The sequence below is a fragment of the Rattus norvegicus genome, chromosome 13, assembly GCF_021556685.1.
Source record: "Rattus norvegicus strain SHRSP/BbbUtx chromosome 13, alternate assembly SHRSP_T2T, whole genome shotgun sequence".
NCBI classification, from domain to species: domain Eukaryota; kingdom Metazoa; phylum Chordata; class Mammalia; order Rodentia; family Muridae; genus Rattus; species Rattus norvegicus.
In genome coordinates, this window is record NC_141546.1 from 45083066 (window position 1) to 45106570 (window position 23505).

Sequence of the window (23505 nt, forward strand, 5' to 3'; positions counted from 1 at the left end):
CAAAACAAGAGGACTGTGCCTGCCCTTAAGAGAAAAAGGAAGGGCCTGGCTCAGCAGGCAGACAGGCCAGTGAGAACTCAGCCGGTACTCACTGCTACCAGAGCACCCTATGGCAGTTAACCCCAGGACTGTAAGGAAGCTCTCCCAGGGCTGCTTCTCTGAAGGCAGCATGGTCTTCACTACCAATCCATCTACACCAACCCACTGGCATGACATACACCAGCTATTGGCAGCAAGGGGAGACCAAAGATGGCGTCCTTGTTCAGCGGTGGGTGAAAAGGTCTTTACCACACCACTGGTAAGCATGTGGCCTGAAGCGAAAGAAATGACACTTAACTTTCAAAGTAGAAAACTGCTCTGCTGTTCTCTTCAAAGCCCTTACATAACCTTGGCAGTGCTTTCTCTGGCGGTAGAGGGCCAGCATCAGCTTCCTGCCGCTCACTCACCCCTCGTCTCAAGACGGCTAAGACTCGGAGAAGGCTGAAAGAAGGAGAGCATGTAGACGTGGATGGCACAGCCCTCACTGACTGCAACAGTTTCTAGGAGTTCACATGTGAGAGGCACACACACTTGGCTCTGTGCAGCTCCCCCAGGGCACTCTGGCTTCACGCTCCCCTTCTCTCAGCACAGATGCTGCAGTGCCTGGATATTAAATGTAGTGGTAAAGTGGGCAACCTCCCCATGCTGGCCTGACTCAGTGCAGAGAGGAGGAGAAATGTCAGCAATAGGCCCCTGAGCTGAAGTCTGGTGTCCCTTATAAAAAGCAGTTATTCCCAAATCAGCCAGGCTCACCCAAGACAGCCAGGTGCCTAAATGAGTGCTTGGTGAGGCAGATCGAGGAGGGGCTGTGTCGTCCAGGGTGGGGACGGAGGCGGCCCTCCAGACCTCTGTGCCTACACTCAATCCCACACATAACACGACCCAGTGGTTTGACCACACTCACAGTGGTGTGGTCACTTTCCCTAACCTCCTTCCTTGAATAACTGAATTTTCACACTTTGCAAAGTCTCCACCTACCACTTACCCATTCAGAGCCCTCTGTCTTCCTGTCTCCAACCCAGCCAAAAGAAACCCCTAGTTGTCTGCATACCACAGAGTAGACTTAACTTAACCATCAGCAGGGACCAGAGGAGCAGGACACAAGCCTACCCAGACCCTGTCCCTGCTTGGTGGAGCAGTCAGTCCCTGGAAGGAGACGCTTTGCTTATACAAAGCCACGCTCACAGCATACCCACAGGGCCTAGTGTATCCTCACAGGGACGGAATCCAGTGTTTCCCTTATGCCCAGAGGGCTTCCTGTTCATTCTGAAGGAGCTCTAAGAGTAGACGCAGGGCACCAGACCCACAGTCACCCAGTCAGCTGTGTGACCTTGGACAAAGTGCATCTCTGAGCCTGAATCTCTTCACAGATAAAGGTAAAGTGGATTCACTACCTCGGAGGACTTACACTGGGATCAACCCAGCACCAGCAGCAATGAGCACACAGGAGTGTCAAGAATTCCCCTTGATATCTTTTAACAAGAATCCCCACACCATTCACCGGGCACTCCTTCCAGGGACTGCTCCACCAAGCAGGGCCGGGGTCTTCTGTGCAACCTCATACCCAATGTCGTTCAATCTAACTCATCAGGAGTTAGCTGGGTTGGAGAAGGGTACCGAGCAGGCATGACCCTGAGAGACTGTTTCCTGCTATTTGAGAGGGACCACACGGAGTGATCCACCGTCCCCTGCAACTCCAGCATCAAGGGATCAGACACCCTCTCCCAGGACATCTGTATATATTCGGCCTACACAAAGGCTGTCATATGGAAATAACAACAACAACAACAAAAATGTTTACGCCCCCAAGGTATAGATAGAGGCCCATGGGGTGGAGTGGGGGTGGTGACAGAGGCATGGCCAGACCTCCATCCTTTCTTCAGGAAAGGCCACTATCAGACCTGGTAAACTGGACTGAGAGAAGAAAGCAGAACACAGGAGTGGTTAACCCTGGTGCCGAGACGAGGAAGCTGAACTCCAGTTCCCGAAGGAACGCACTCTATTCCTGGACCAGTGCGCATGTCTGTCACTGTCCACAGTAAAAGGAGTTTGCAGACGGGAGCAAGGTTGAGGCTTTAGCATGGGGCCACCCGGACTAGCCCAATCTCATCGTACTGGCCTTCAGGGAAATCCTTCAGACAGTGTCAGAGAGGTCACAACACAAAAAACAGGGAGATACAAAATGGCTGGCTGGGTGATTCTCCACAGTGCTCCAGGTAAGGGAGCGTTCTCAGGTTGAGTAGCAGAGACATGATCCCTCATGACTAGGGTGGCAGGCAAGTGCATCTTCCAGAGAGAAGGTTGGTGGAAGGCAGAGAACGTTCCAGGCCCCCAGGTCCTGAGGCCTGAGTTCTAGCCCAAATCAATAGCTCTGAGACAGTTAGGCACAGCGCTTCCCGCTCTGGGTTGGTAGCTAGCCATGCTGCCTGCCCTCCCCACTGCCTGGGAAGAGAAGGGGTGGAGTCAGCAAATCAGCTCCTACGCTAGGTTCTGACTAGGCTATTCAGTTATCACAGGGTTGTTTCTGCCTGGCCTGTACTGCCCCCTGGTGGAATTCTAAGACAATACACACCTCTGTTCTTCTGGGAATTCAGACCCCAAAGGAGCCCCTGATGCAGGCCCTCTCCTCTAAGAGGGGGTATTCCCCATGCTCATCCAGGCAGAAGGCCCTCTTCTCCCCTCTCAGGGCACAGGGCCCTGCCACCCTTCACAGAAAACACTCCCCTCAGACTGGAAGAACAGAAGTAAATGAGGGCCCAAGCCTTAGGAAGAAAAAGAATGAGAAACTTTCAACTATTAAACTTGTTTAGTAAAGACAATTTTGTTCATACAAAACAACAGTTTACAACAGTCTGAGTGTTGAACACACCATCAAAGACATGGGAGGAGCTGCAGACATCTGGGCCCTGCCCCAGGCCCAGAGATGCCCAGGAGCCCCTCCTCCACCAACCCCTGAGGGAGACACCCCTCCTCCAGCAGGAGGGGCATGGGGGACCATGGCACAAAGACTCTTCCCCACCTGCTCCTCCTCAATCCTGGGGAGCCCCCACCCAGGTTGAGTAGTTAGAGGGTAAGGTGGCTGGTGGGCAGGGACAGAGTCAAGACATCTTTGGTGCGAAGACTGTCCCACCCACCAGACCCCGTGCTGGAAATCGAGAAGACCACACGTGGTCCTGCCCTTGCCAAAGGGAGGTTGGCAGGTACCCCAGAGTTCAGGGGAGATGCATGAAATGCAACTGCCTTTCTGGGTAGATAACCTTCCCAGGCTCACCCATGGGAGTGGACAGCCCATTGAGAAATGGCTAACGATTTCAGAGAACTCAAGAGTGGGTTAATCGTGGCAAGAAGGGCGAGCAGAGGCTACTCAGCGGATCAGGGCCTCCAGGACCTGGGACCAGCACTACTTTAGGAAAGGGATCCTGAGGGAACCCAGTCCTCCTGATGGCTGCCAGTGCCCACATACCCCTCACTGCCTCCCCTGCCCAGCTAATACAGAGGCCACGACTACCTGGCTCTGGAGCCACACAGGCTACCTAGGCTGTAGGAAGGCTCAGTCCAAGCAGGAGTCCCTGTAGTCCTGCCCTCCCTAGACCCTCCAATGCCCAGTCACCGGCATGGACCCAGGCATACATACACACACATGCACACACACATACACACACGTACACACGTGTGCTGCTCTGCTGTGCACACTGGTGATATCTAAGGGCTTCCCTGGGAGGCCAGTGGCACCCACGGCCACTGTGCTCCCTTCTCCCTGGACTTCACAGGTTCTAGAGCCAGTGGGAACCCCATGTTGCAGCGGGAGGCCAGGGGGGACAGATGGGTGACCTAGGGACATCCCTATAACAACCTCCACAATGCCCTTGGGTAAGCCGCAGCCTTTGTAGATGGGGAAGGACCTGGGGAAGGATGAGGAGTGGGGAAAAGGACAAGAAGATAGGGTCATAAAAACGCTACGTCAGATTACAGATAAAATGCAAAAGGAGCACGGGCTCAGGAGCACCTCACCCCCTCACACATCCTCCAGCCCCCATCTCGGGGGAAGCCAGAGCCAAGGGCAGAATAAAGCCGGAGGCATTTCTGGGTGCCACGCAGCCCAAGAGAACAGGAGGCAGCATTGGGCAACTTGTGTCTCTTTGTCTAAAAAATATATTCATGTAGAGTTATTGCTTGTCCTCCAGCGGGTGGGAGACAGTGCGGCTCAGTGGGCAAGGGCCGCGTCTTCCACGGCGCGAGCTTTCTTCCTCCTCTTGAGAAGCAGAGGGTTGGATGCGTCCTCTATCTTCTTTATCTTGACCTGCTCATAGTCGACACGCATCGTGGCCAAGGCACTGGTCATCTCCTCCTGGGAGCAGGGAAAGCGTGCAGTGAGCACATGCCAGTTGTGGGTCCACACTGCTGACCAACACCCTCGGGCACTGGGTCAGCACAGGGTGCCCACTGTGTAGCTGTTCTGCCAGGAGCCCTCCGACAAACCCACGTAAGGGGAAGAGCCCAGGGCCAGTCATCCTCAAGAGCCTGCTTCTGTCGGGGCTTCAGTGCCCTCTGAAAACTGAGGAGAGGGTGCCTGATGCCCTTACAGGCCCCACTAGAGGCCCAGGAGAGGAAGGCTCATGGCAAACAGACAGCAGAGTCTGGCCAGAGCCTCTGCCACAGCCAGTGAAGGTGATGGCTCCCAGTCACCTGTTGCTATGGAGACCGGGATGAAGAACACAGACCTAAACTGTCCCTGGCCAGGCTGGCTTCCTGCTGGGGACTCCTGTGAACTGCCTCCCAGCTTTCTTCCTCAGGGGCCCCTCACCTTGACATCCTCCCATCGTTCCTTGTCCTCCTTCAGGACGCGGCTGGTGTGCAGTGGAGTCTGAGGGACCTTCGTAGATTGCTGAGGAGAGAGAATAGGATCGAGTGACAGTCTGGGGTGGGGGGCAGCAAAGCCCAGGTGAAGGCACCATACTGAGCAACAGTCCCTTGACCCAGGTCTTCCCAGCCTACAACGCTTACCATGATCCACGGGTGGTTCATGAATTCTGTGATGGTCATTCTCTGGGTGGGCTCTGTTTTCAGCAGATTCCGAATAAGCATCTTCACTATGGGTGAGGCAGAGAAGACATCAGGTCAAGGGACAGGACAGTTCAGAGGACAGCGACAGACAGTTCAAGGGCCAGGGTCAGACAGCTCAGGGGACAGGACAGCTTAGGGGACATGGACAGACACCCCAGGGGATGGGATAGACAGTTCAGGGGACAGGACAGCTCAGGGGACAGAGACAGACAGCTCAGGGGACAAGGACAGACAGCTCAGGGGACAGGGACAGACAGCTCAGGGGACAGGGACAGCTCAGGAGCTGTACTTTTCCCTGCTCTCTCCTGCATGAATCAGGCTCAAAGGAGACTAGGTAGTGGCAGCTACCTAAGGAGCAATGCCTCCAAGGACCAGCATGCTGGACAAGCCCTACACATATCATGGCTCTGACCACGCCTGGGCACTTCACACAGGCAAGACACGCCTAGAAGGCACAGGAGCAGGTGCGAGTCCCCAGTTCCAGCACACAAGTGAGAAACACCGACATGTGCAGACACTCGCACGCACTCCTTTCCCTGCCGCAGAAGGCTGGTTCCTACCTTCTTCTGATACTTCTGACCATTCTGGGTTAGGAAATTCATACTGGCCCATTCGAATGCGAGTCTTCATGCCCGGAGAGATGGCAAGGCCGTGGTTGGAATAGAAGGGGGGATACCCACACAGCCTAAGGAAGAGAAGGACAACGTGGGTGTAATTACTTCCTGCACTGAGAATCAGGAGAGAAACTGACTCTGCTTGTAATAGTCACAGAGAAATAGGGAACTGCTGATACAGACACAGCAGGGCCCAGGAGTCTAAAGTGCCAAGGATGTTCACCTAGTTTCTACCACCACTTAGCAGCCCAAACCCACTAAGTATCAGGTGAAACAGGGATACCTACCGGGGATTCCCAGGGATTTCCCATTCAAAGGGAAATGCTAACGTCTGCCTCTCCCTCCTGTCCTGCAGAGGTACCAGCTTCCCTGAGCTTCCCCGGCTCCCTAATGCACTGCAGCCTAGCAACCATCCCACGCTCCAGCCCACTTACAAAATATACATGATGACACCCAAGGACCACATGTCACAGGACTTGTCATACTTCTCTGGGCCCAGTACTTCCGGAGCTGGAAAGCAAAGGTCACCGTGAGTTGCCCTGGCTCTTTGAATGCTAAGACCTCCCCTGCCTCAGAGTCCTTTCATCTCTACATATAGGAAGAGCAGCAGCAGTGGGGGCCGGGTAAGAAGACCCTCTCCCAGAAGGGACTCTGCTGCTACAAGCTTAGGGTGCAAATACTGCTGAGAACCTCCAAACACATGTTACCCACTTAACTTCACAAACATGTTCTGGGGTCCTATTCTATCAGTCAGCTGGGACTTTAGAGAAAAATATGAATCCCAGACTCTGGGGAAAAACCTTGGCTCTCCTCAGGAAGAGTACACAGACACCAAATGATGCCCTAAGCCCAGCAGACTATTTCTGTAGCACTCAATCACAGCTTAACCCTGGCAGCCCATTTACAGTGGAGCCCTGTCAGATCCAATGCACAGGAACATAAAGACCCAGCATGCCTAGGTCTACGGTCTTCTGAGACGAGCAAAACAAGGGGTTGGGACAGAGCCTGGGTAAAGACTTAGTCCCTGGGCCTCCTCTGAACTCACCCACATAGTACGGTGTATAACACGGAGTGGTCAAAGAGTTGTGACTGGTGGTTTCCTTGGCAAAGCCAAAATCAGTGAGTTTCAGGATGGCATTGGGTCTTTTGGAAGTGTATAAGAGGTTCTCGGGCTGTGGAGAGAGATGTGAGTGAATAAGGCCGCTGTGGAAATGCTGAGGAACCCAAGTGGAAGGACTGTGCCTTCCATTCACTGCTCGACCAGTGTGCATCCGACCAGGCCCTCTGCATCAGGCAGCGTGAGGACCTCAGCTCCCTGCTACAGAGGGCAGGAGACTGATGAGGAGCTGTGGGCAACGCTGACTCAGAAAGCTGTGTGTGGCACAGTGAGGCGCTGCTGAGCAGCCCACAGGGCTGAGTGCAGTCAAACTTCACTGCTACGTTTGTGGTCCCAAGCCCCATAAACCCCACAAACCACAGCCTGGGCTGCAGACCCATCGTGCCCTGAGGCCAGGCGGTCAGTGTGCCGGCCCAGTCTTGCAGAGCACGGATATAAGCAGGCTACCTTGACGTCCCGGTGAGCGATGTTGATAGAGTGCAGGTACTGGATGGCCTCCCCGATGCTCTTCATGATCTCTGATGCCTCTGCAGACAAGAGAGAGAAACACGAGCTGTCAATGCAGCCTCAGCCTCCCACACCCACCAACTCATCAGAGACACAGAGGAGCTAGGAGCTGGCCATGGCTCTGTCTACCCAAAGCTACCCCCCAGCAGACCCCTCTACCTCTTTCTGTGAATGCCTGGTCTCCTCGGTCCTGGATCCGACTAAAGAGCTCTCCACCATCGAGACTGGGAAAAAAAAAAAAAAAAAAAAAGTGCAGTGAAAGATCTGGCAACCAGCAAGCCACCCCACCCCCACACACTCCGCTGCTCCCAAAGGAAGCCAAATGCTGATATTCCGAGCTTCAAGATGAGGCAGAGAAACCTCAGTGTGGCAGGGGTTAGGATGCACAGAACCCGCCCAGCAGGCTGCTTACCACTCCATGACAATCAGCAAGCACTTCCTCCCGGCATACAGGTTCTCATAGACGTCCACGATGTGCACGATGTGTGGGCACTGGGAGGCCCTCCAGTGCAGCTCCACCTCTCTGCGTGCCTTGGGACAGTCCTGCAGCATCTGCAAGGCCAACATCTTCTGAGTGACAAGTCGACAGGAGACGGCCACAGACTGGGGGGAAGCCTGTGCCCACGAGCCAGCCTTTCCACCAACACGGTCTTCCCCAGTCTCTCCCACTCGAGGACCTGAGATGGCTCTCATCACTCAGCACAACTCAGCTTGACTGTCAAGACTGAACAGCAAGGCCGAGACCACTCTCATTCCATCTACTAAGAGCATGAAGTCTACGACAGGCAAGGCAGCAGGCAAGCATTGGACGACAGTGTTCCACAGAGAAAGACCAAAAAGAATCACTCCGAGGACGAGAACGGGAGAGATTCCAGGAACTTAAAACCCAGCAGATTCAGACAGATGGTCTCTGGAGTCAGCCAGGGGCTGGCCGGAATCCTGGCGTTTAGCACCTGTGCAGCCCTGAGCCGCATTCACGTCCCTTCTTTTCCCTAGACCAGGTGTCTAGGAGCATGAAGTGAAGCTGGACCCTTGGCAGCCTTAAAGGACTGGATTCTGATCAGTCTAAACCAGCTTCTAGTTTCCGCCCTTCTGCTACTGACTAGTTTAGGAATGGGCCTAACATCCAAATGGCCCAGAAGAACTCTGAAGGCGATTACTGAGACACAACCACAAAACCAACAGTGCCTCTCCTGCACCTAAGACCGCAGAGTAGTAAGCCAAGGGAAGCAAGGGAGTGACGGCAGCTCCCGGGATCCTCCTGGCATCACCAAGCATCCAGTCCTGCCAGGCACAACTGGAAGATGAGGCAAGAGGGCTCCACAATGAAACCAGGGAAAGTCTAGGCTATGTGAGACCCTGTTTCCAAAGCAAACCAAACAAATAAATGGAAACTTTCCTGATTGCTCCAACTCTTTTTTAGAAGAATTCCATTGTTAGAACCAAAGGCACTCTAGCACATTGTACGATGGAGGGGTCACTTTTGCTCACAGCCATGCTATGAGGGTGAGACTGTGCTCCAAGGTAAGAGCTATCATGTTTACTGGAGTGCCCGCTCCATGCAGGACACAGATGATAAAATCTGCAGGACACAAACCCACCCAGATCTACCCTGACATCACACTCTCCAACAGCCCTGAGCGGTCTGCAGTCTGAGCTGGCAGGGAAACAGGCCAGGGAGCAGACGGACTGGTGCGAGGCAGGAAGGCACGCAGGCCTTCGATAAGGTGAAGACTGGGCGCTGACTAGAATGAAGTCAACGTGGCTGAGCAGACAAGCAGGGAGACTGAGAAGAGAGCTGATGTCTGGGGAGTGGTGTCAGGCAGCCAAGGACAAGCTCGGGATGTCCGACAGTAACACTAATGTGCTTTAGGCTGCAGTCACGCTGAGCCATTTCAGAGAGGTGGCTAAGCTTCTAGGCCAACAGCATGGCCTAAATCAGACCTGACAGATAAAACCCAAGTCTTTCCACCCTATTGCCCAGAGTCTAAGAAACCGTTAGAGCCTGAAACTTCCTGAAGTGGCTTCAAAGAGGCACGTTCACGAGCAGAAACCCACAAAGAACTATCTTCCACGTGTGCTGAAGTCAGTTCACAGGATGCCAGGTCCCCGGTGACACACTGCCACCTTGTGGTCAAATGAGAACATGGCACAAGCTCTGCACAGGGGTGGGGGGATTACAGGGTGTGTATTTTTATTTTTATTTTCCCATGCTGTGGGAGGAACAGAAAGAGACACTGGCCAATTCCACGTGCATGTAATTCAACTTATCAAGTAGTGACTGAACTTCTACTATAGGCCACACGTGGCACTGAACATCAAAACCAAAACAGACTGGCGATCTGAAACGTTCAGGCTACTGCAGCAGGGAGCAGAGATTCAGGAAGTGGGCACTGGAAAGATTTATAATTCATTTCTCTCTTCAATTCTCCACCAAAGTAGAGAATGAAAGTACAAAGAATCCCGCGGGGGAAGTCATCCTCACACTCTGCCTCCACATCCGAGAGCAGGAGATAGACATCAGGGATGGACATCCAAGGGGCTGTTCAGCCCCGAGTTCAGGCCACAATGCCAAACTAGACAAAATCCTAAAGACAACAGACAGTGCAGCAGGCAACTTTCTGAGGAAAGTCAATCCTCAGGCTGCACACTTGGTGTGGGATCCAGGAACACAACTGTCTTAGGATCAAACAAGACCCGAGTACTGCTATCCGCAGCCAGGAATGGTCCACGGCACTCACTGGGCAGGCCAGGCTCCACCTCACAGGGCGCAGGACACACGGTGTTAGGGCCAACATGGTCAACACTTCCAGCTGAAGCAAGATCATCCTTCCTCACAAATAAATGTCCAGTAGTGTCACACACCCGTAGTCCAGCACTTGTGGCCGGGCAGGAGTTCTCTCCCAGCCGGGACAAGACAGCAAGTCCAAGGCCAGCCTGGGCTAAACAGGGAGGCCATCTTACAAATGCAACAAAAAAACAAAGAAGGTCTACGTAAGGTTCTCTTCTCTTAATCTAAAAACACTTTTCATTCATACTGATGCCTTCTCTCCACAGGTGAGATAGGATTTGTTTCTTTAATCAAATCCCTCCCTGTCTTCCGTCACCTAGTGTAAATGTATTTTCAAGCTCTCTCCTACAGGGGAAATTTCTGGAGCGTGGCGACTTTGCCTTACTATCTGAACTGTCTCCCCACCCCTCACAGTACACGCTAGCTGCAGGCGGGCTTCTCTCCTCCAGGTGACGTCAACTGGAGCAAGACTAGGAAAATTCTCGATTCTTAGAGAAACCTAAAATTTTCCAGGAAGACGAGTAATTGAGAGGAAATTAGGTTTTATCCTCTGGAAACTTGGTTAGGGTGGGGAGATTAGAGATAACTATGAAAAGTGTTCATTTTTAAAATACGCATGGAGGTTTTAGTGGCGTTTCATTGCGATAGGGTCTCCTGTATATCCCAGTCACATGTTATCAGACCCTCACTGGCTATGAAGACTAACTGAAGCTATGGAAGGCCTTCACAGCAGGCAGGCAGGCCGGCTGATGTCAAAGGGCAGGGGCATGGATGCCAAAGACACTCGTAGACAAGTGCAGCATACAGAAACCTAGAGAGAGAAAGCAAGAATGCACGAATCTCAAGTACATGGCTAAGTAAAGACAGACAAGAGAGGCGGCCTGAGCCCTCCAGGCAGAGAGGTGACTAGAAACTGCTAGAAACCCCACAGAGTGGGGCAGCAGGGGCAGCAGAAGCCAGGGGAGTCACATGGGAAAGGTCTCATTCCCACAGTGTAGCAAGGACACTGGAGAACCAACACTGAACCCAGCTCAGGACCTGGGTTCAATTCCCAGTTCCAGATGATGGCTCACTGATATCTGAAAGTCCAGTCGTTGGGATTTAGTCTGGGGGATGGACTTTTCTACTAAAGGAAAAAGCCACAAGGCACGGAGAGAAGGTGTGCCTGGGGGGCAACTAAATCTGTGACACCGGTGCTAACTACGCCTGGAACGAATTCTATGCCTTGACTCAGCCCTATATGGCATCTCTGAAATTCTCTTGCAGAAAATGTCAAAAGATGTGAGTTCTAAACTAAGGTGCACAGGCCAAGGAGGCCTGAAAGTACAGCGGGGGTCAGGATCAGGTCATGCTCCCATATGCTCTGTGAACTCCAGGGGGAGGGGCTGTGAACTTGGGGGGAGGGGTCCTAAATCCGTTTTCTCATGTGCTGAACAGGTCCATGACAGGCCCAAGGGGCCGCTCTATTAAACACAAGTAACAACTAAAAGAACGCACGCTTCCAAGACCAGCGTGGCACACCACAGACACCACATCAGTGTTCTGTTACTACTGCTCTGCTGCTATTCCTGAACATTAGTTCCCCTGAGGTGGGCAGCTGGGATCCCAGGCCTGCCCACTTCCCTCAGGGGTTATTCATAGCTCAGACGCCAGGCAGGGGGACCCAGGATATGGTGCAGTCTTGAGTTTCCCCTTCACACACCACTTAAAAGGGACAGCTGGAGCGGGAACGTGCCGATTCCGACCGGGTGCCAAGAGTGATGCAGAAGACCAATTCAGACACCAAGTGTGCTGCTGTGTTGTCAAACATGACCTCTGCATTCCCAGGAGGCTGCTGGGGGGTTGGAGGGAAGCCCTTCGTCGGGCACCAACTCACCACTCCCTTGGGCCAGCACACCGTCCCTCTTTCTGGACCACAAATGCTCCTTTTGTACCACGTGGTTGCCACAATGCTTTGCAGGGTAAAAGGAAAGGAGGGCCTGGAAAGGCAGCCACTGTGGGCAAGTCTCTGCAACCTCTTTCGTGACCATTCAAGTAGCAGGCATAGCTTGGGGGTGTGGGTGTTCCAAATAAAATGTCTAAGTACTTCCAATGTGTCATCTCACCTGGCTCATGCCTACCTGGAAGGGAACATCCTAATCTATAAATGAGGTCACCCATTATGGAGTGATCCAGCCACAGGATGTTCCAGCTAGCTGTGGCAGGACTGGACTGTGAAGCCCCCTGTAGTAGCATTTCCTCCCAGACAACTAGACACCACCTCTGCAGGCTATCTCCTAAGCTCTCAGTCTCCAGCAGAAAACCAGCTCACTCTCCTAGGGGTGCAGGCTTGAGATCCCCAGTCGTCACCCATCCCGACCCCAGGACGTAGATTGGACCTGCCCACCCATTCCCTCACCCACTCCAGCTCTATTCATTCCTATCTTAGCACACAGGGCTCTTCCCAGGGAGAGGTGAAACTTCGCCTTGTTTCTTCAGTAAGTCTAGGCCTCTCCTTCCAGCATGAAGCCTGGAGAGGTAGAGCTTCCACACACAACACAGAGAAGCTAACTTAATCCTAGTTGGATAACTGTAGAACAAGAAAGGCCTGGAGAAGGCGCAGAGCCGCGACACCAAGACAGACTGTCCTTCCTCATTTGCTATTTCTGACAGATCCTCAAGAGTCCACACCCGTAGATCCAAGGCCAGAGAGGGACCCAGGGAAGAAACACACAGAATGCCTTCACTCTGAAAAATCTAGAATGCTCAGTGTCAGGGTAAACGGACAGCACTAAAAAATACAGCATCAGATCCCAACCATGGGAATTAATTATACTGTAAAGAGGTACATACATGCATGCAAGCACAATGCTGCTACAGAAGCAGCCATGGTGATGAGGGAGTCTCGACTCCCAAAATCACTGACAGGTGCCAACAGGCTTGAAAGACAGACCACACCTCTGTCTGTGCTCCAGAGCACAGGCGATGACAGCAGACGCTGTCCATTCAATTACTCATAGATAAAGGAGCCCCACTCTGCTAGAGCAAAGCCCAGTGAGGATGCCCCATGAGTCTCCCCAGAGACTGATCTCAACCTAACAGCAGCCACAGATCCTACGCTCCTCAGACGGCAGACTACACGGAAGGACGGCAGCAGCCCTGTGTGCTGGTACAGTCAACCAGGATGTAAAAACCAATTCTCTCCTTGTTACTGAGTTTTATAACTATGATGGGGGCTAAGTCTCTACCCAAAGTAACACTGACAATGAGGAATCCTCATGCCAAAAGCCACAGAACACCCTCGCCACACTGCCCAGAAGTGACCTCCACTGAGGGTGACTCTCCCTGCTGTGCCCCGCCATGCTCCGGAACCACCAGAAAGGCAGTCGCAAAGGATTGAGGCTAAAGAAAAGGTCACACTATAAATGACAAATTTTTCAAAGAGTTGCAACACAGGACAGGTAACAGGATGCTAACTGAATCCTAGCAAAGATCACCAACCCAACACAAAAGTGGCTGAAGGTGGTTGAGAGAAACAGAAGGTGATGGCCAAGTTAAAACACCTGCTGTAACTCGTATAGAGAGGACTTAGGAAAAGCGCCAATAACTGCACCGGGCTGGCAAACCGTTCACATTTGAACAAACTCCTTGATTTGCAAAGATCTGGGAAGCAAATTCTCACTCCTGGCTGAAAGAATTAGGAGAAATTAGGAGAAAGCCTTTCATACCTATCAAAACTGTGTTTAAATCTCAGATCCAACCACGGCCCTACAAATCCTTTTCTTTCAGTATTTCGATATCAAGAAGCCTACGAGCACCCACGTAAATGTCTACAAGGAAGGAGCTGATGAAGAGGGGAAGCACAGCTGGGGCCACAGAACACGGTGCTCTCAGTGAGAGCACCCAAGGATCCAGGTGATGCCCTGGCTGTGCTTAATGTCCTGATCTTTAATGAAAATGCATTCACGTTTCATAAGTAACTTTCGAAGCATAGTCCTCAAGACAAGATGCAAACACACTAAACATGAATTTAGGTTTACTATAACCGGGAAGTGTTACAGGCAACCTTTCTTGTCTTTTGTGTATCTCTGAACTATCTTTAAAACAGGAAAAAAAGGAAAAAAAGACAAAGGGGAAAAATGATACTAAACAGAATGGACAACTCCATGTATGATTTTGTTGTTGTTTTGTTTCTTAAGAAGCTGGGGAGAGGGCTCAATGGGCAAGAGCGCACGCTGCCAAGCCTGATGACCTGAGTTCAATCCCCAGACCCATAAGGTGGAGGGAGAGAACTGACTCCCACAACCACAAGTTGTGTGTGTGTGTGTGTGTGTGTGTGTGTGTGTGTGTGTGTGTGAGAGAGAGAGAGAGAGAGAGAGAGAGAGAGAGAGAGAGAGAGAGAGAAAGAGAAAGAAAGAGAGACAGAGAGACAGAGAAGACGAAGACTATTATGACCTTGTGGATGCCTGAGGTCTTCTTGGAGGAATATTTCTAGTCAACAGTGCTGGGCTGGAGAAATGGTTCAGCAGTTAAGAGCACGGGCCTTAAGGCTAGAGGACCTGGTTTCAATTCCCAGTTCTACACGATGGCTCACAGATATCTCAAAGTCCAGTCGTTGAGATTCAACACCTTCTTCTGGCCTCTATAGGCACTGCACTTACATTGTGCACTGACATGGATTCAGAAAAAGAATTCATTTACATAAAACCTCAAAAAATAAAGAGTTAACAGTGCCGACCACCAGTCAGTAGGCCCTACAGAAGAGCACGGATTTCCCCACACCCTTTTTCTACTTTTCATGTTGGTCTGACTCCTTAGTGTCTGAGTGATTTCTTTCAAAGAGGAGCAGTAAGTAGGCCTTTTATATGAGTCCTCACCTGACACAAGAGTTATGCACCCTCCACAGGCGTCCTCCTTCTAGAGGAGAGCAGCAGAGCTGAGAGACGGCATGGTGAGGTAGGGAGAGCCTGCTGCACAAGTACGCGGGAGACTAAGAAGGCAATATTACAAATTTCTGGAGAAGGGAGACAAAATATGACAGAAGGCAAAGTAGACTAGCTCCAAACTACACTGCTCACAGCTTCCGAGCTGGGTAGACACGGGCCTGACACAGTAGGACAATGCTTCCTAGGAGTCCCGGGTCACATGGTGGCTTGAATGAGAAATGACCTCAGAGTATTTGAACACCTGGTCCCCACTTGGTGCTGCTTTTAAAAAATGAAATCAGAGTTTGGAAAGAACCTTTAGGATGTGCAGCCTTGCTAGAGGAAGTTTATCATTTAACTGGGGTTTGAGGATGTCCAGTCTCCCCCACTTCCTTCTCCTGCTTCCTCTGTGCCACAGAAATGTGGTCAACCAGCTTCCTACCCCTCAGGCATGGCATGCCTTCCTACCATCTAGAGGGCTAGAGTCCATAATAACCAAAATAACCAAAATATTTTGGCCCTCTAGCCAAAATAAACACTAAGTTGATTTTGAGCCTAGTACTTACCGTAGAAAAATAGTAAGCTAGTCTAGTTAGGAGGACGGACGACTAGGGGATACAGATGCTCTTTCTGTTCCAACAGATGACTATGACCTAGAGACAAAATGAGTTGTCATTTATACTGAAACTATCCTGTGCCGGTCACACAAGTCAAGGCAATATAGCACATCCAGGCCTAAGAGACCCACAGGATTTAATCTATTGCTGGCTCCCCTTTCAAAGATGGCAACTGAGGCCCACTGAAGCCACGTGCCCAACGCCAACCAGGAAGTAACTGATAAATCTAAGAGTCACACTCCAGTCTTCGGACTCTTTGGTATATGTCTGATAGCAGTGGTTTGTTTTTTCATGAGCTTTAAGGAGTTTGAGCATCGAGTTTTCACCCCTGACAGCCCTCATCCGTCCTAGTCATCTCCCACTGTGCGTATTAACCTTGCATCTACTGGACACAGGCTGGAGTCATCTGAGAGGAGGGAACCCAAATGACCAAACGCCTCCATAAGACTGCGGTAGGTGGACCTGAAGGGCATTTTCTTAGTGATTAGTGAGGGAGGGTCCAGCCCATGGTGGTTGGGGCCATCCCTAGGCTGGTAGTACTGGGTTCTGAAGAAAGCAAAATTTAACAAGCCGTAGGGAGCAAGCCAGTAAGCAGCACCCTCCACGGTCTCTGTATCAGCTCCTGCCTCCTGGTTCCTGCCCATATGAGTTCCTGTCCTGACTTCTTTTGATGATGAACAGTGGTGTTCCCGCCCCAACTTCGGTTTTGGCCAAAGTATTTTATCACAGCAATAGAAACCCTAAGACACCATCCCTGTGGTGTTCCCAGGCCTTTTTGCAGTTCCTCATTCTTATACATCCTCTCTCTCTCTCTCCCCCCCCATCTCTCTCCCCCCCCCCCCTCTCTCTCTCTCTCTCTCCCTCCCTCCCCCCCCCCCTCTCTCTCTCTCTCCCCCTCTCTCTTCCCCCATCTCTCTCTCCCCCCCCTCTCTCTCTCTCTCCCTCCCTCCCCCCCCCTCTCTCTCTCTCCCTCCCTCCCCCCCCCCTCTCTCTCTCTCTCCCCCCCCCCTCTCTCTCTCTCTCTCCCCCCCCATCTCTCTCCCCCCCCCCTCTCTCTCTCTCCCTCCCTTCCCCCCCCCCCTCTCTCTCTCTCTCTCCCCCTCTCTCTTCCCCCATCTCTCTCTCCCCGCCCCTCTCTCTCTCTCTCTCTCTCTCTCTCTCTCCCCCCCCCATCTCTCTCTCCCCCCCCCTCTCTCTCTCTCCCCCTCTCTCTCTCCCCCCCCTCATCTCTCTCTCTCCCCCCCCTCTCTCTCTCTCTCCCCGCCCCTCTCTCTCTCTCTCTCTCTCTCTCTCTCCCCCCCCCCATCTCTCTCTCTCCCCCCCCCCCTCTCTCTCTCTCACACACACACACACACACACAGCTGCTCCATTTCTGAGGTCCACTGCAAAACCTAACATGGAGGAGTGGCAACAGACATTAATTAACTGATTAAATTGGACAGCATCAGCCATGGCTTCCAGTAAATCACAAGGCATCATTCCCAGAAATGGAGACAAAGCCCGCTGGAAAGAAGACAGGCCAGACTCTTTAAGGTCAAGGTACAGGAAGAAAAATGATGAGCTTCTTTAGTATTTAGTAGGTGAGACGTGTGAGAGCCAGCAGAGATCCTTTTAATTACAGAAGAAAGAGGTCAGGCGCTCAGTCCATTTGCTCTGCCACAGAAATGGTCAAGTTTTGACTCAAATGGTGAAGTGCAGCATCCTTTTCTGGACTCCGTTTAGCTGAATAAAGCTCACGGCACACAAACCTAAACAGGTCTGACTGGAAGAAGTAGGATGGGGAGGGGAATGTTCTCAGGGATTTGTGAGCATCAAACGCAACACGTCTAATGCTGGGTAAAGAGAAGGAGAACCAAAAGGTGGAAGTTGTCCGTGCAACACACAGGAGAATGGCTGAGAGGGAGACATGAGCTATTCTTTTCCACATTGTTAATAAAAATGTCCCAGATGGAGGACAGAGCTCAAGTCCCTGAACACAAGAATCCACATGGCAGAGACGTTAACTTCTGTTCTGCTAAGAATGGGGCCCTTGGTAATGTCTTGTCTTACCCGAGACACCGTCCCTCACCCAGCTGAAGACATCAGCAAAGGCGGTGCCACTCTAAGCTGACTGCCCAGGGAAGGTTTGATGCTTAAACACAGATACCCGCTAGCAAAAGCAAGAGCAATGACATCACACTGAGAGAAGCACCCTTGTTCAAAGTCAGAGAGGAGAGGGGGTGGGGAGACCTGCAGGTTAGACCAACATTTGGACCAATATTCAGATGTTGAGAGACAGCTGCAATGGGAAGAAACCTGAAAATCTGCCTGGAAAGGTACAGCCAAGTGTCCGACAAGTGAATTCTAACACAATAACCCAGGAAGGAGGCAGGAGGCCCTGCCACAAAGGTCAGTGTAAGTTTAGCTTTTATTTGCCTGATGTAATTGTCATCTTCCAGGCTTGCTTACTGACTCTGTCTGCTAACTAAGGCCTAATCATGGAAGCTTCTAGCCTCTGTACAATCTAATCCAGGCCTAGAACATTTCAGCCCCTGAGACTGCTGCTGAATCAGCTCCCCCTTCCCAGCTCTTTCTGAACTCTGGCTGGCTGATTCAACTCAGCTGCTCTGACTCAGACTCCTCTCCCAGCTGACTGATTCAAAATGGCTTCTCTCAGTCTCTGCTGAATTGCTCTGCCTGGCCTCACATAAACTTTGGCAATATGTTCTAATCTACCAGCTCCTCATTCTCTGTCTTTATCTGTGTCTAGATGGTTCTCTCCCTCTGCAACCTGTCTCTGTACAAATGCCCCAGTAAATCTGCCCTCTCTCCTCTCTGCACTGGTCTCTTAAGTAGACTACCTTTCCTCTCTTCTCAAGAGAATTGGGCATATCTTATTCTGTCAAATCTTTCTCTGATTTGCCACTTTGTCTGCCACTCAGTTAGACATCACTTGCAAATATGTGTGGTTCCTTCTACAAACTAACTTCACCTTCACTGTTTGGGATTAAAGGTGTGTACTAAGGGGGTGTGTGTGTCTGTGTGTCTGTGTGTGTCTGTGTGTGTGTGTGTGTGTGTGTGTGTGTATTCCAGCCAGAAGGATTAAAGGTGTATAAGAATGGTGAGCCACAGGGGTTTAGCTCAGTGGCAGAGCGCTTGCCTAGCAAGCGCAAGGCCCTGGGTTCAGCCCCCAGCTCTGGGGGAAAAAAAAAAAAAAAAAAAAGAATGGTGAGCCACCCCACAACTAAAAACAGGTTAGTTTTTGTTTTTGTTTTTGTTTTTTTAAGTAAATAACAAAGTCTCAGGGTTTACACTGTGATCAAATATCCTGTAACATTTCCCCCTTTTTGTCTAAGCTAAAATAGTACACGACTTAACTTTTTACAACAGAAACAACTACCAACCCCACAAACTTAACAATCTGAATGTCCTTACGATGATCTTTTGATATGATGACCCTCCCTAACTGCAGACCCGATCATCTGTCGTCAGCAAATGTTCACTTCAGATCAAGGTTTTCAGTCTGCCAGTCTGATGAACGACTGTTCTTCAATGGGTGTTGAGAAGAGGATCTGCTTTCTGTCTTGTCCTCGTTTCTGTCTTTCTGCTGTGTCTCTCTTCCTTCCTTGAGTCATCCCTTTCATGTGGAAGTTTCTATTACTCCGATAGAATCTTTATCAGTTTTGATAGAACCAATAGTCTTTCATAGGCAAAACCTCTTCCCCAACTTACCGCACTCCCTGAGTCCCATTCTGCCATTCTTTAAAGTATACAGGTTGATCTAATTCAGCAGATTTTACACTACAATCCAGTGTCTTTAGCTAATCTTATTTCCCCTTTCTATTTACCAAGGTACAATTATGTAGGTTGATGTCATTGTGCAGATGAAGGTGGGTACAGGATAGAACGAGGCCTGTCACTGGATGAGAAGGAAGGCGGGCGTTAGAGAGGCAGAGGAGACCAGAGGGAGGGGAGGGAGCAGAGAGACCATGGAAGGGGATGTTAAGATTCCTCTCTGCACAGATTACAGATGTTAGGACTATTCTTTTTTTTTTTTTCCATTTTAATTAAATTGGGTATTTCTTATTTACATTTCTTTTTTTAATTTTTTATCATATATTTTTTATTTACATTTCAAAGATTATTTCCCTTCCCGGTTTCCTGTCCATAAACCCCCATTCCCTCCCCTCCCCATCCCCCATATTCCCCTGCACTGGGGGTCCAACCTTGGCAAGACCAAGGACTTTCCCTTCCATTGGTGCCCCAACAAGGCTATTCTCTGCTACATATGCAGTTGGAGTCCTGGGTTAGTCCATGTATAGTCTTTCGAGAGTGGTTTAATCCCTGGAAGCTCTGGTTGGTTGACATTGTTGTTTTTATGGGGTTGCAAGCTCCTTCAACTCTTTCAATACTTCCTCTAATTCCCCCCCAAGGGGGTCCTATTCTCAGTTCGGTGGTTTGCTGCTAGCATTGACCTCTGTATTAGACATGCTCTGGATGTATCTCTCAGGAAAGATCTATATCCAGTCCCTTTCCATGCAATTTTTAGCTTCATCAATCTTATCTAGTTTTGGTGGCTGTATATAAATGGACCACATGTGGGTCAGGCTCTGAATGGCCATGCCTTGAATCGCTGCTCTAAACTTTGCTTCCATATCCCCTCCTATGAATATCCCCCCCTTTTTTTTTCTTTATTAACTTGAGTATTTCTTATTTACATTTCAAGTGTTATTCCCTTTCCCGGTTTCCGGGCCAACATCCCCCTAACCCCTCCCCCTCCCCTTCTATATGGGTGTTCCCCTCCCTATCCTCCCCCCATTGCTGCCCTCCCCCCAACAATCTAGTTCACTGAGGGTTCAGTCTTGGCAGGACCCAGGGCTTCCCCTTCCACTGGTGCTCTTACTAGGATATTCATTGCTACCTATGAGGTCAGAGTCCAGGGTCAGTCCATGTATAGTCTTTAGGTAGTGGCTCAGTCCCTGGAAGCTCTGGTTGGTTGGCATTGTTGTTCATATGGAGTCTCAAGCCCCTTCAAGCTCTTCCAGTCCTTTCTAAGATTCCTTCAACAGGGGTTCCGTTCTCAGAAAAAAAATATTATCTTTCAATTGAAATTTTTTTCTTTTTTTTTTTTTCCGGGGCTGGGGATTCAATTGAAATTTTTAACATTTGAATTTTTGAAACTAAATATACCTTAGTGGATAAATACACCTATATTCTCCTTTCTCTTTACATATGTACTTTTTTCAAGGTTAAGTGTATTTATTTTTAGATCACAAAGGACATTCACTTTGAATTTCAGCCTGCCTTTTGCAAGTGGCTTTTAAATTTAAATCCCTGTAATTCTTATGTGCCTGCCTCTGCCTCCCAAGTGCTGGGATTACAGGTCTGAACCACCTGGATATGAATTCCTTGAACACGGTCTGTGATTTCTCTGGTGTGCAAACATACTAATTAGGAGTCGCATCTGAGTTTCACCCCAGGGTGGCGGGATTAAAGGCATGCAATGCCACCTTGTTCACGGTAACTCTGGAATTTAGAAAACAACTTCTAGAGATCCAGCTGTTTCTGCTGGGGTTAAAGGCATGAGCTGCCCTGCTCAAATGTTTTATTTTAGCTTCAAATCACCTAACAGAGATTTAGAAAACAGGCTTGAACTGCAGTAACCCTGTGGATTACTTAAAGTACCTTAAATCTCTTACTTGTGTTTTAAATACTAAACAACAGAAATACCCCTTCAGGCCACATGGCAGTCTACGGTCTGACATTCTAACATGGAGTTGGGACACACGCTTTCAGAAAACCTCACTTCATGTCCGGAAGGTAAGTGTGCCTCTGGTGGGTTATCATTCGAAAATATTATTATTTTTATTTCTTCACATCTGATCAAATGGAAGGCATCTGTTAGCTGTTATGTTAGTTTGAACTGAATGACCAAGCTGATTCAGGAGGTCTCTTCTGTTTGAATCTAAACTTTATCAAGTTTGATGGTACCCACAGCTTTTCTTCTTCTGTAGAAACAAAGGCAAAAACCTCTTCCCCAACTTCACACATATCCTGGTTTCCGTGTGAAGTCCATACATCTTTAAAATATACAGGGTGATTTAATTCAGTTTTTTCCACTATCCAATGTCTCCCCGAAACTCTTGTGTCCTGCTCATAGAAACCTGGACAATCTGTGACCGTTCTTGACGAATAATACCCTTTAATATTTTTCTCGGAAGCATTCTTTATTTTATGGTTTGTTTCTGAGGCTGGAGGAATGTTAATCTGTGTTTTCCACTGCTGCAACAAATCACATCCTCATAAATCCATGGCTGTATTAGCCACATGTGGCTTTAATTTGCCTATTTGTCTTCCTGGTCCAGTACATTCAACCCATCTTGTCTTGGTTTTTACCTCAGATAAAGTTCCAATCCCTAGAAGCTGAATGTTTACCTCATGAAGAGGCCAATCTGAATGCCAAAATTTTGGTAAAATTGTTACATCTGTCCCAGTGTCTAGTAAGCCTTCAGTTTCAATGCTATTTATCTGTATTTTCAGCCTTGATCTCTGATCATTTATAGCAGTTTGCCAAAATACTTGTTTTCTGGTCTCTCCTGAATTTTTTGTTTTATCTACTGAAGCTCTTCTAATCTTGATTTTATCCAGGGCAGTGTTTTTAAAAATAGGCATTCAATCTTTTAATTGCTCTATAGATGAGTTTCTCCAATGCTGACAGGGAATGATTGAATCGAGTTTGATATTGGAGCCTTTTGGAGGTCCCTAGGGCATTTCCCAATGGCAAGGGGTTACCTTGCCTATCCCTTGTGGATCTGCATTCATTAGTCCAATGTTGGGCTTTACCTCACCTTCTGCAGACTCCAAAAGGCTGGGGCCTTCTTTTTGGATTATCTCTAGGAAAAACATTATTAGGTTCTAGAACTACCTTGTCTACAATACCTTTTCTTTTTTTTTTAAACCACTTACTTGTTTGCTTGCTTGCTTGTTTGTTTGTTTGTTTGTTTGTTTGTTTATTTATTATGCACAGTGTTCCACCTGCATATACGCCTGCCCACCAGAAGAGGGTGCCAGATCCCACTACAGATGGTTGTGAGCCACTATGTGGTTGCTGGGAATTGAACTCAGGACTTCTGGAAGAGCAAGCAGTCAGGGCGCTCAAACCTCTGAGCCATCTCTCCAGTCCCTACAATCCCTTTTCAAATGACCTTGCTTTCCACGATTAAAACATCTGCCCTTTTGATTTTTCTTTAAACTTTCAGACATTACTTCTCCTATCAGAGTAAGATCATAAATGTGAGATCTAATATCACCTGCATTTCTAATCGCAGGGAAAGTGAGGTAGGTAGAAAATGAGAACAGAGTGACCCTATGTATGAACTAGTAGCTGCAGCCAAAGTCAAAAAGAATCAAGGAGGAAGTGGCCCCTGTTGAGAACAGGCAGAAAATGGCGGAATGTCCATTACTACTATGCACATCTTTTCTAGCATGAAGGCTGGATTTCAGACTAGAACATGGGAAAGGAAGCAATACACAATCCTAAGTGCTAACAGCGTACCAACTAAGAGGGTACGGAAAACAGATGGCCTATTTTACATGCACCATCTCTGGCCAAGCTGGGGTAGATCATCAACTAGACCTTTACCATCCAGCCTGGGCTCCCTGAGAAACCACAGCCAGTGACCCTCATTTCTTTTCTCAAAGAGTTACTGATTTATGCTTAGGTCCCTGGTGGTGGTGCTATTTTGGGAGGTTCTGGACAATTTGAGAGGTTGAGACCTGACTAGAGAAAGCAGATCACTGAAGATAAGTACTTGGATGGATTCTGTTACCAGCCCCCCATCTTGCTAGTCCCCATAAACAGCTCTTTTTTACC

General features: G+C 49.6%; 1 protein-coding gene across 2 annotated transcripts in view; it reads right to left on the reverse strand.

Annotated features, from left to right (window-relative positions):
- Positions 1–2826: 2826 nt before the first annotated feature.
- The window catches only part of Mapkapk2 (MAPK activated protein kinase 2), a 46451-nt gene continuing 25772 nt past the window's right edge, over positions 2827–23505 (reverse strand). The window contains exons 3-11 of one of the 2 annotated variants that reach the window (XM_087580117.1): positions 7754–7893; positions 7501–7565; positions 7282–7361; positions 6763–6889; positions 6152–6227; positions 5664–5788; positions 5044–5129; positions 4844–4924; positions 2827–4387 (exon numbers count right to left, since the gene is read on the reverse strand). In XM_087580117.1, the coding sequence (XP_087436243.1) occupies positions 4244–4387; positions 4844–4924; positions 5044–5129; positions 5664–5788; positions 6152–6227; positions 6763–6889; positions 7282–7361; positions 7501–7565; positions 7754–7893 (924 nt within the window). In that variant the 3' untranslated portion in view covers positions 2827–4243. 2 annotated transcript variants of the gene reach the window in all.